Source organism: Pogona vitticeps, chromosome 3 (genome assembly GCF_051106095.1).
Source record: "Pogona vitticeps strain Pit_001003342236 chromosome 3, PviZW2.1, whole genome shotgun sequence".
In the NCBI taxonomy this organism is placed as follows: domain Eukaryota; kingdom Metazoa; phylum Chordata; class Lepidosauria; order Squamata; family Agamidae; genus Pogona; species Pogona vitticeps.
This window is the reverse complement of record NC_135785.1, coordinates 92826184-92839366: the sequence shown is the minus strand read 5'-3', so window position 1 is coordinate 92839366 and position 13183 is coordinate 92826184. Positions and strand designations below refer to the sequence as shown.

The 13183-nt window shown below is 39.8% G+C and overlaps 2 protein-coding genes across 2 annotated transcripts in view; both read left to right on the top strand.

The window, feature by feature from the left end:
* The window catches only part of LOC110073667 (prosaposin-like), a 39393-nt gene extending 37624 nt beyond the window's left edge, over positions 1–1769 (top strand). The window contains exon 7 of the mRNA XM_072993260.2: positions 883–1769. Coding sequence (XP_072849361.2) covers positions 883–963 — 81 coding nt within the window. The 3' untranslated portion in view covers positions 964–1769. The remainder of the gene's footprint in view (positions 1–882) is intronic.
* On the top strand, positions 1435–12139 carry LOC140705895 (prosaposin-like). Its single transcript, XM_072995228.2, has 8 exons — positions 1435–1596; positions 2654–2770; positions 5249–5344; positions 6062–6245; positions 7644–7816; positions 8761–8841; positions 10254–10355; positions 11959–12139. The coding sequence occupies exons 1-8, from the start codon at positions 1435–1437 to the stop codon at positions 11992–11994; spliced, it is 951 nt and encodes a 316-aa protein (XP_072851329.2). The 3' UTR covers positions 11995–12139.
* The last annotated feature ends 1044 nt before the right edge of the window (positions 12140–13183 follow it).

Here is a 13183-nt window from a genome sequence, read left to right as displayed (position 1 = left end):
TGTGTGTGTGTGTGTGTGTATACTGTATATATGTATATCCTCCCCTGTGCCATTGCTTCCTAAAAAGACAAAGCCACACAATGATATATCTCAAATGCTGTGTGCAAGTATCACACAGTAGTTGGACAGATGTTGTATCTTCTTCTGCCACTACCTTTTGGACCCTTTTGGTGTAGAGCAGCAGTGGGCAACTTGGGATCCTCCAGATAGTATTAGACTTCATTTCCCACCATTCTTCACCTGTTGTGGTGTTGGCTAGGTAAGGCTGGTGCAAGTTGCCATCCAACAACATATGGAAGTTCTCAAGCTGCCCACACCTGCTGTTTCACCAGCAGAATTCCCATATACATAATTGTGCTGTCCATGTCAGACTGCTTAGGAGGTTATGCACCTATGTCTTTTAGATTATCCCTCCCCAGCCTGATGCTCCCAGGTGTGTTGGATTAAAAGTCCCAGAATTTTATGTGATTACTCTTAAATTTTAAACAAGAACACTGCTATCTCTACATCTCTTTTCTCTGTGCTTGTTATAGTACCAGATTTCCTTTTTATTGCTGAATATAATAGTTAAAAATGCTAGGCAGTATTTATGGAGATCATAAATTCTAAAATGACTATAAGTATTGCAAAGAACCTCTAGGGATTAAATTACTAACACTCTAAAAATGGACACACTAAGGTATCCTGTCTTCATGCTCACAGGTTAGGCTCCTTCATACTTTAAAAAAAAGTCTGCAACAAGCAATACCAAACACAGTGGGTGTAGCTTCTTGAGTTCTCTGTCTGCAGTCTGAATGGAGTTTTCCAAAGTGTGAATGAATGAGCTGGTGATGGTCGTGAATTGACCTGTTAGTAATGGTTTGGACTGTTTTGTTCCCGTAGTGCAAGAAGTATGTCTTTGAATATTCCCATGCGTTTGTGCAGTTGATGGCAGACATATTGGTAAGCAGACCGCAGGGGTGAACCTCTTGCCCTTTCCTAGCACAGTCCTGTGGTTATTTCAGTGTTAATTGCATGATAAGAAAGAAGCATTGTAATATGCTACAAGACTGAATTAGATAGTCTAGGCTTTAGGTTATTATTTGTAAAAGGTGTCATTAATGTAGCAATACAAGTATAAGAAGGGTTGGATGCCTGGGGCTGGATAAGAGAAGTGTATAATATTTTATTTCTCCTCTAGATGTGGGGTGAAGAAGCAAGATTGAGAATATTTCAGATAATCTCTTGCATAGCCCTTGATTTTATGTGTATTCACTAACATTTAACTACCTAGGAGAAAGAAATGACAGCTTCTGTCTCTGATCTGGAAGTTACAATTATCCTCCCCCTGCCAGTGTGCACAATTTCAGTTATTAAAGTAAAAAAAAAAAAAAAGAATTCCATGTAAGAATCCAGAGTAGCAAAAGCATCAAAGAATTTAAATGAACTCACAATATGATGGGATTTATGGGCAAGTCCTTCTTTCTCAGATGTATCCTGAGTAAAGAAGGAGCTGGCCTGCTGATTCCTGCCCCCCTTTATATGCCACATTTGGCCCGACAGAGTCCAGTTGCTGACCATCAGGCCAACATACATGTGCCATTAGACATTGTTAGTGTAATGCAGAAACCAAATTCAGTGTAATGAAGAGTTGTGCCTTGAGAATGCATATTAAAGAAACTAGAATGTGTAAATCTGACATTGCTAGGAAAAAGTAATAGAGCTGATTCCTCTGGCAGGTGAATTTGGTTATTTATCTAATTCAGTCTATTTAATTTGTTCTTTGTGTTCTTTTCCCATGATCTTAACTCTTGTTTTTGTTTTTTCATAATGGCTTCGTTGCTGATTAACAGGATCAGGTATGTGATAATGTTGCCTTATAGTGCTTTAACTTTTCATTCCTGAACCATGTCTTCCTGAGTATTTATGAGCTGGGTCGGTTCTGCCTGACTCAAGGGAGCCTAAGGATAGAAGCCTGAGTGTATCATTCCTGTTATTTGTAGCTGTTGGAGAGGTGAACCTATAGAAATACTTCACTGTTGCTTTGTTTCATACTGAGAGACCCACAAGACCTTATCATTATTTCAAAACACAGAATAGTTTAAGCCCATAATTATTATTATTTTCAGTGGTTTACAAATGTTTCTAGCTGATATTGGGGAAACCTAGCCCTAAAAAAACCTTTGAGAATCACCTTTCAGTATTGCGATTCTTCAGAAAATACATTTTAAAACTTAGGAATTGACATGAGCTTATGTCAAGTGTATGACTGGCAGGCTGTCCTCTAGTTTGTTTGTTTTTTTAAAGTATTTTTAAAATGTGGAGAAAGGGCATTAGACTCAGTGGTGCTGACTATGGCAGGTTCTACCTTGCTCACAATTGTCCCCCTCATTTGCTGCTCTCCAAATGGTCATCTGGACCCCAAAGTTTACCAGGTCTTGGACCGCTTTTGAGGGCCAGCCCTAGCTGCCCCTTTGCACTCATCTCTACTTTAAGGGATATGTAAAGAAGTGCACACATTCAGAATTCATGCTTGACACATCTATTGAGTATCATGCCAGACTACCTGGCTCCCCTCTGCCAAGAAAAGAAAACCCCTGATAACAAATTGTCACTGTATTCAGTTTTGGTAGTAAGAGGAGTTGGTCTCTAATGGGTTTTTCTATTCTTCTAGCCACCAAGCAACACTTGTACTGAAGCTAGACTCTGTAACTCTGAACCATCTGAGCTTTTCCATAGCTTGGTACCAGCCGGCAACCTTCTTGACTCCTATACACCTGAGTCTGTAGAGGTAAGGGTAATGGCGCTCCCTGCTGCTCTGCCGTGGAAAGGACAGAGCTGCAGTATAAAATATCTGTCAGTGGATTTTGCCTAAAGCCAAATCTGTAAAGAAACTGTAGCTTCCTGTTTGAACAAAGAACCAAAGGCATTTCAAGGAAAGCAAAGTAGGTTTTGATATGTATACACAGAAAAACATGTAGGACTGTGTTCTTCATGTCAGGGGTGGGGAGAACAATGAATGTCAATTCAAACAAAATCCAAGATTTTTAAGCCTTCATAAGAATATAGCAAACTACCTTATACTGACTAAAAATCCAGGTCTATCCATCACAGTATGGTCAGCCAATATGCTGGCTGGCATCTGCTCTGCAGGTTTTCAGTAAGGAGCCTTTTCCATACCTACCTGGAAATACCTACGGTTAAACGTGTAACTTTTCGCATGTGAAACATTTACTTTATTGCTGAGCTGCAGTCTTGCAGACTTCCCGTGTGTGTGTGTGAAATATGGCAATGTTAAGAATTTTGATAAGATTGTTCACAGAAAAAGTGGAAGTATCTCTGCTGGCTATAACAAAAGGCTCCCAAAAGTCTTATTATGGCAATATCTTTATTAGGACCATCTATTCTAGAGGTTGGAAGCAGAGAACAAGCACATACCTCCAGCAGGCTAGGTAGTAGAGGAGATTATGCCAGTCTTCTATTCAGAAGGTATGGGCTGGGTCGACTTCAGGATAATGAGGGTAGTGCAACTTGCGAATGAGGGCAACTCCAGCAAGTACTGTATGTTAAATGAAAAGTAGGTGCAGCATGATACATGTTAAGTAAGTTGCCTATCCCCCACTACAAAGTCAATAATGCTGCTTTGCTCCCATCCAAAAAAAAAAAAAAAAACAACAACAACAACACTGTGGACACCCTGTGTGGCTGGGCCTCCATTAATCCCTCTGTAACTATGAACCTGATCTTAGTCATATTCAAGAGGGAACGTGGAAGGTGGTTGAATTTGGTTTGAGCAGATGTTGTGATGTGATAATTTTATTTTGCAAGTTGGACTGTCCTGGAGCTTTTGGGTAGCAAACATAGATTCCAAGGAACCTTCCATCTTGGAAAATACAAAATTCAGCTTTTGATAATTGTCGAATTTCCCCAGAAGGGGGATGGGGCCCACAAGACATCCCTTATACTAACATATTTCTATTTATTTCAGTGTAAGCATATGAGACTCTTTGAGATGACCTTTAAAATTTAATACGTATGGTTTAGACCTTGATGGGTTGAGGTCCTGTCTGCTTCATTTCCCATCCACCCACAAGCCCCTTAGACCCTACAAAAATAGACAGGATGATATACCTTTTTAAAAACAAGTTCCTCTCAAAAACAACATGTGGGGGGCATGCCTTGTTTTAGGCCAAAATCACACTACCTGGTCACTTTCAGGGTGTGTGTGTGTACTGTGAGCTTACTCACCAAATTTCTGCTGATTCATTGTGCCGACTCTTATCTGCAATTTACTATGCTAAGCAACAGGATTTCAGCCAGTGGTTTGAGAAGGATCTGGGAGGAGCTTTGTGGTGCTGCATGCTATATGGTTCGCATCAAGAGCTAACCTAAGTTTAAGTTCTCTTCAATTATGTTGATTTCAATGGGACAGATTGAAACATGTGTTTAATCCTCTGATTCTGCTTTCTAAATTATCTTTGACATTGGTTTAAGCAATCTGCTTAAGAAGAGATCCAGAATCAGCTCCATTGTGAGTTGTCAGTCTTTTAAAGTTCTGTTCATAAGAGCACCTTGTGTGTGTGTGTGTGTGTGTGTGTGTGTTTAATGGAGTCTGGTGTGAAAACAATCCATCACATAACCCTTGAGCAAGGAAAGGCATTTTGAAGTTAACTGTAGCTTGTTTTCAATATAAATAGCAGGCGTACCCCAATTTTTTTAAAAAATCTTTCTGCAATGAAAACAGTGCTTTTTGGGAGTGTAAAACAAAACTGTTCTTAGATAAAATCCTTCTGTTTTCCATTCTGCTAAGCTGCCACTTTGATATGGTATTTTCCTTGCATTTATTGAATCTTATTTCCCTGGATTATTTCCCTGGATTAATCACATGAACAGCCATAGCCATCCAGCATCTCAAAGTAAACATTACAAACCTAAGTAGCTAATGATATTTGCCTACATGGACAAAGCCATTTATGTGAGTGGCTCCAGCATGATATCATTGTACTATAAGTCTGTGATGAGGTTTGGCTTTGTTCTGATGTTACTGAGGGCACATAAAGTCAGTTCAGAGTGAGGGCAATGCTTCCTGAATAGACAGAAATCTCTGAACACTTTGATAATTATCACTAAAAATGTGCAAAAGGATGTGGCCTTTACTGTGAAAAGTTTCTTTTTGATTAATCTGTATTAAACAGGATTTTAATGTTACCTTTGTTTGTCATATTATAAAGTTTGTTTGTATACTCTCTCCCCCCCAAACATCTTGCAGAAAACTTCAAATGCAGAAAAGCCTGCTCTGTTGTGTGGCATCTGCAAGAAAGTGATACAAGCAGCAGAGAATCTGGTGGAGAACAACGTTACAGAAGTGAGTGAGGCTACAGAAAGAAGCTAGTTACCGTATTTTTCGCACCATAAGACGCACTTTTTTTCCAAAAAAACATTGGGGGAAAAGTGTATGCGTCTTATGGAACAAAATTCCCAGATTATTTTTTCCTGTTTTCTTCGCCTAAAAATTTGGTGCGTCTTATGGAGAGGTGCGTCTTATGGAGCGAAAAATACGGGTATGTTTGGCTTAATGTGTGTGCATATTGACAATTGAATAGACAGCTAAATCAGTGTACTAGAATTTTTTTTAAAATGTGCTAGACATGATAGTTGTCGTCCTCATTATTTTTCTTAATACATTTTGTAATAAAACTGTTTAATTTAAAAAAACCTGCTTTTTTAAGAGAAACTTTGGGGTGAGTCTCAATAGGCATTTGAGAGGGGGCAATTTAGTTGGCTTTGAAAACTTTGTTTTATATTTTTAACTAACATTATAAAATATTTGTATGTTATAGTTTTTAATTTTTAACTAATATGTTAATTATTTGTGATCATAAAAATATTTTTATAAGCTTCCTTGGGTCTCCACAAGAGGAGAAAAACAAGATAAAAATTAAATGAATAAACAAAAATGAAGAAATAACTGACTTAGGAACCTCACTAATAGTCCTACTTCTTTTTCCTGTGGTTCTTGGCGCAAAACATTGTGGTCAAAGTCTCTCCCCCCCCGCCTTTCTGACCTGCCTTTCTGTTTCAGGAGGAGATAGTCCATCAGATGAAGAACATCTGCTATTTGCTGCCTCCTGAGGTCCTAGACCAGTGCAAGGACTTTGTAAACTCCTATGGAATGGCTGTTGTTGTTATGCTTTTGGATGCAACTAAACCCGAATCTGTGTGCATCATTCTCAGATGTTGCCCCAAAGATATCTCTTTGAATGCTGGTAGGTTGTGTTGCTTGTGACATTACATTCAAAGATCTGGGGGGGAAAAAGACTTTACAAGGGTGTGTCTTTATATTTTGATCCATAAACTTGAGGGATTTTTACCCTCAGTTGAAAAAGTTTCTCAGATTGGTAAAGATCAGTGATAAGGTTGTGACAACTTGTCAGTTAACATTTTTGTCAAAGATCTTCTGACCTTTTTAGGTGACCAGACATGGGATCTTCTTGGTGGTGGTACTCTATGGTGGTGGAACACTCTTCTCAGTGATCCTTGGTCATTGCCTACTTTGTTAGCCTTGGTTAGCCACTAGTTACTTCATCTGAATCCCTCTCCCCCTTCCTTCCAGTGAGCCCAAGGTAGTACGCATGGCATTCCTCTTTCCTACTTCACTCTCATAACCATGCTTTGTAGTAACTAAGTTTAAGAGAGTAACTCTGACTGTCTCAAAGTCAGCCAGTGAGTTTCCTGGCTCAGTGGGGATTTGAACGTGGACTTCTCAAATCCTGGTCCAACTTGCTAACCTAGATAACCACTAGATTGCATGCATACTTATCCTTCTTTTCCACAGGTGGATGTTATAGTTTGCCCTTGCTAATTTTTTAAAAAAATTATTTGGTCATTCTACTATAGTCATGTTCCAGTTTGTTTTGCTTTTTAAATGATTACGATCCTTTAATTGATGGTTTCAAATATTGTTGCAATCTATCTGAGGCTGCGGTCACACTGGCAAAAAGAACCGCATGTAAGCATCATTTAAATCAGATTTTATTGTTCACACATTGCAAATGTGAAATTAATTTATACGGGCTGCAAAGTGAGCTATTTTCAACTAGCTGGCAGAGACCTTGATACTTCGCATTGAAAACTGATTCAGTTCAATGAGGTTTTGTGGAAATGAGTCGATTTCAGCACTGAAGATGCCAAAACTGATTTAAATCACCAGAAATAAACAAATTTCCATGTAGTGCATGTGAATGTAGCCACCGGTTGAAATACCATGCGACTTCAACATAATTTTTAAGAAGTCCGAACAGAAATCCATTCAAATTGCCTGTGTGACCACAGCCTTAGAAATCTTTAGGCTCCAAAATGAATAGAAATAAATAATAGAATACATTTAACATAATACTGTAAAATAAAAGGTATAATCCTCACAAACTTGGAGCATAAGGGCTCCACAGGCAGAGCCCCAGTATTCGCCAACCTATAATTACATGTGCCAGAGATTAGCCCCTTGAAGACCAGGGAGATTCTTCCTTGTGGTGGTTGTGGTTACTGGATTTCTCTTGTGCAAGTGGCAGAAAAGGAAGAACTGTACTTGGAACTGCATGGTCAGGATTTGGCTTCCTGTCTACAAACCTCTTAACAGTCCATCTGTTCTTTCTCTTTCCTGTCAGAGACTGCCGCTCTTGAGCAACTCCCAAAATACAATGAAAGTGAATTCTGCCATGTGTGTACGATTGTCATTAAATACTTTGGTGACGAACTGGGGAAGAACACAACACAGGCACAGATTGGATCCATGCTTGTTAAGGGCTGCCAATTGCTCCCGGAAGCTTTGGTGTATCCAGTAAGTGCATTGAGTCACAACTGTAGAAGACAGTTTGCTTAAGAGTTGTGGAGGTTGTGAGGGTAGAGCACAGCACTATGGGAGATCAGTATTCTCTCTCCTCTTCATGTTAGGCTTGGTGGGCAAGATTTTGACAATTCGTATACTTTTGTGCTGCACATATGGTTGTGCTTACCCTGTGAGCAAGAGGAAAAGGAACAGTACCTTCATGAATTTAGTATGAAATACAGCTGTGGCAGATGGAACTTTCTTCCCTCATTATGGTTCTTTTATGGAAGTGTGATTTTATTTAATGTATATCTTAGAGGGACAAAGGATCTTGTGAGTATGTATCCACTCTTTCTCCATGCTTCTTCCTGGAAGGATGTTAATCCGTTATAAAGAAAAAAGGAGACAGGAAACCAGTGCATAGTAGCATTAGCTACTTACGACAGCATACAGTGTATCAGACTGACTGACTGACAGACAGACAGACAAACAGGCACTCAGATAAAATTACTGATAATTTACTGAACAGATATGTCAGTGTATTGTTATTCTTTTCCAAAATACTTGACCTGGCAGTTTTTATATATATATATATATAAATTTGAAAAGAAAAAAACCCAGGTAAATTTTGAGACAAGTATAGTTTCCAACTCAGGAATTTTGAAAGAGGTGCAGCTTCGGCAAACCTATTGAGGTTTTGGGGGTCGAGACGGGGATTTTATTTTTTTGTATCCCTGGTGTGTCAGTTCCTGTCATCCTACCCAGCATGACTATGGTGGCTGGAAATGGTGGGAGCTGTAGTTCAGTACAACTGAAAGGCATCACAGTTGGATATTTCTAAACTCTTATGATTTCATACCTTGATTACTAGAAGCTTTAACCTATTATTCCACTGCTTTGCTCCCATCATCCCCAGCAGAGCACTGTGTTTTAATTGTTCTGTTGTTTTTTTACAGTGTGATCAACTGGTGGCGCAATATGAGCCATCTGCTGTCCGCCTCCTGATACAGATCATGGAACCAACGTTTGTGTGTGCCGTAAGTTGCATCATAAAGCTGTTTTCAACTTGAGGGACATATCTATTGAGCAATTTAGACTGTAACCCTATCTATATTTACTGGGAATGTGACCATTTAACAGATTTGTGCTTACCTCTGAATAGACATGTACAGGATTCCATGGTATCTCTGTCCTATGAAGCCACAGATAGACTTGTATAGTTTTTTAAGGCTGAAGGTAAATGTGAACTGACAGTCTTCTCCTGTTATCATAAACAATGTTGAGGTTGACTCAGCCTTCCATCTGAGTTCAGTAAATGGAGTACCCATCTCTCGGAGGGGAGGGGCAATGTGTAGCCTGAACAATTAAATTACAAAGTGCCCAAAGAGTACTTCAGGCACTACAGGACCATATACAAGCAGTACACTTTTTCCTCTTGCCTGCTTATTACTCTTTGTTTTAGCTTCATATTGAGTATCTATAACATTGTTTTGTACCATGTTACTTTCTTGTCCAAATACTCTTGCTTTCCTTTGAAAGTTGACTCACAGCCTCTCGCACCATAATTAAAGACTGTGAAACTGATTCTTATGGGGTCCTTAGCATGGAACTAGTTAATGGTGCTGCCAAAAAAATTGAAAATTGTTCTGAGGTTTTGAGCTGGTTGGGAAAGCTGTTAAATACATTTTCTCTGGTAGAACTATAAACCCTTGAAGAGAATCTCTCTCTAGCTTGTGTTCTGATTGCTTTAAGACTAATCTACAGTATTTGCTTATTCTGTATGCAAGAAAACAGAGTCTATAAAACTGGTCTGGTAAACTGCTACCGGTATTTACAGATCTGGAAAAAAAACCACCATGAAGCCAAAGAAGTAGGATGGGAAATTGGGAATGAGGGAAGCAGTAAGGGTAGGAGGAATGGGCAGTCTGTCACCCTACTGCTATGGTCAAAAACAGAGCAAAATGTGCTTCTTATATACCGCCCCATAGCGCTTTAAGAACTCTCTGGGCGGTTTACAAGTTAATTATGCAGGCTACACATTGCCACCACCACCACCACCCCAGCTGGGCACTCATTTTACTGACCTCATTTTACTGAGTCAACCTTGAGCCGCTACCTGGGATTGAACCCCAGGTCATGAGCACAGTTTTGGCTGCAGTACAGCGGTTTAACCACTGTGCCATGAGGCTCTGCAAGCAAACAATTCAGACTTCTGGTAGACAGAGCCTACTCCACTTGTGGCAGCCTGCTGGGTGGGAGGAAGAGGCAGTCAGTCAGGAGACATCGCATCTGTGCGCGCGCGCACGCGCACTCATGCACAGTGGGGGAGCAGTGTCTGTTTTTGGCTCTCCCCCAACATAATTTGCCCCAAGGATGTGTGGCCCCAGGATCAAAGAAAAAGACCTCTTTCTATGCAAAAGGGGGTAACGGCCTGCTCTTCACCATACAGAAGCTGGGAGCCTGTCCTGGATCCCATCTTGTGGGCATGGAAGCCTGCGCCTGGGGCCCTAGCTACTGGTGCAAGAACATGGAGAGTGCTGCCCAGTGCCAGGTAAGCAAGGAGGCATTGTCCAAATGTTGAGAGCGGGTACTGACTATTCAGATAGGGAACACTACCCACGGTTTCCAGCACATACAAGGGTGGGACTGTGGTATCATGGTTTTCAAACAGAAGTAAGGGGTGAGGATATGACCGCAAAGGCACAGGCCCCATCGCGCCAGGAAGGCTTGCTTTAATGAGAGCAATTTCCTTTCGACAACCCTTTCATCTGCCGGGGAATTGGTTGCAATCATCCTCAGGCGATGCTTTCCTTTCTTTAGTCAGAAAGTGCTACAAGAATGAATGAATGAATGAATGAATGAATGAATGAATGAATGAACGAATGAATGAATAAATGAATGAATGAATAAATAAATAAATAAATAAATAAATAAATAAATAAATAAATAAATAAATAAATAAATAAATAGCAAATGCTATAAATAACCCAAATCTGAAGAAGAAGAAGATGACAATTGGGGGATTTCTAAAAGAAATGCTCCATCAGGTGTTGGAAAAAAATCTATTTGTCATGAATCTTGCATTTACAGCATTTTGTTATCGGATTAGTAACTGGAAGGTAAGCCTGGGTCTAGCTTGCAAGTTTGATTCCCAGGCTTCATCTCTGGCATTCCCCTTGAAGTCCAGATGCATCCTAAATAGAGATGGGCATGAACCAAACAATGAACCAGGAAGTTTGTCAAAAATTGCTGGTTTGTTGGTTTGGGTCAGTTTGGGTTTGTCAAAACCAATGAACCAAAATGAACTAAATCAACAAACCTCTTTTTAGTAATTTAATGAACTTCCTGGTTCATTTGCCCCCCTGCCCTCCATCCTGCCCCCTTCGCCCCTCTATCTTATGCTGCCATCTCTTCCTCTTCTTCCTTCTCTGTCGCTGCCATCATCAGAGACAGCAGGCCAAGCTCCCAGAAGGGAAGCTGTCTCTAAAGATCGTGATGATGGTGCAGGAGGAGGAAGCGGCGGCACAAGAGAGGGAGGCAACAGTGGCAGAGGGAAAGGGGGCAGAGGGGATGGGGGTTAGTTTCCCCTAACCTCAGGCATGTTTGTTTAAAAAATGTACTGGTTCATGTGTTTTTTTTTAAAAAAAAGTTAAGAAATTTTGCGGTTCGTGGGCAGGTACGAACTACAAATCACCCTTTTTCTAGTTTGTGCCCAACTCTAATCCTAAGTGCTCTTACAATATTAATAAACTGGTACCAGACCTAACACAAGGATCATGGTTATGCAGTTGGGCATAAAGATCTACAAGTCCTATGATGAGAATATAGTTCTATCTCCAAACCATGAGACACATCTACCTAGTTCACGGAGGCAATCAACAAGCACTGTTGTGCACATCCAGACCCACATCTGTTATTAGCATCACTTACAAACACTTGTTTCCATGCATAAATCTTCCTGGCTGGATCATGGACATACAGATTTTATTTAAACTGAAATAAAAGCAAGATTAATGGACGGTAACACTTTTGAATTAGTTGACAACTTATTTTGAAATTCAGGAACAATTGGAGTCTCCAAGCATGTCAGCATTTTAAGTATCAGTTGTGTGTGTGTGTTTTAATGGGTCTCTCTTATTTCCCCCACCCCACAGGCCATTGAATACTGCAAACATCATATATGGAACTAGAGGCAACCCTTCAATGAAAGAACGTTGACTGCAGTTTTAATGAACAAATTCTGGAATTCGACTGGGTGGGAAATAGTAAGAGGTCTAAATGTTGCTGGGGGCCATCTTCCTTTTTCATATTTGGCCCAGTTTTAAGTATGATTGCTATTGAGTGCCTGGTCCAATTTAGAGAGAGAGAGAGAGAGAGAGAGAGAGAGAGAGTGATTGTAGAGGGAAAAACAGGTTGTTCATAATGCTCTGAATCACCATATGTTTAGTTTGGGTTTTCAAGCCATGGTGGAGGAGGACATGGGAGGGGGAGAAACTTGGGGAGTATGGAATTACTAGAATAGATAAGAATTTCCTTTAAAATGTTTTTCAGTATAATACTAATAAATTGCCATGTGCTAATAGAAGAAGTGCAGAAAAATAATAGTCCAAAACAGGCTGCCTAAACTGAGATTGTCACATTTCCAATGCGTTCTGCCTATAATAGCATGTAAATGAATACTGAATTTTAAATATGTCCTTGTGAAACTTTGAGGGAAATGGTTTGGGATTTTTATTGCACAGGACCACACCCAGTGGACAGAACATGACAGCGTTCCACTGAGACATCCTTCTTTCACATATGTTGTTGAACTGGGTCTTTTAGAATCCTTTTCAAAGAATTTAATATATTAAAAATTGAACTATTTTAAATCTGCCTCCATCTTTCATACTTTTCTTCAAGGAACTCCAGGAACTATTGCTATGTGAGCTTTGGGCACGTTTTATGTTCTTGAGGGCTCAAAGTCATGTTGAGGAGACTTTTCTCTTCAGTATTTGTGGGGGGAGGGGGTCTGAAATTTATTCTTTTTATTGTAAGACCTCAGGTTTCAGAATAAAAGAAGCCACTTCCAGTCAATGAATATGGGAAAGTAACATATTACTTGTACTTATTACTCTGTCCTGTCTTGTTTCTAAGCCGTGTTATTTGAGATTCTTTTAAACTTGTGATGCCAGATTAAACCTGGGACTGTGTATGAATAAAGTATACTCTGTACCAATAAACTGCAGCCCCCCTCCCTCTTATACTTACAGGTATTTTAAGTGATATTTTTGTATCTGTTTTTCCAATTAAAACTGGAGATAGAGAAAAATCACTGGCAGAAATCCAGCTAGTGCAACTACGTGGGCATAAATAGTGGTTATGTCATCAACTTGTGAT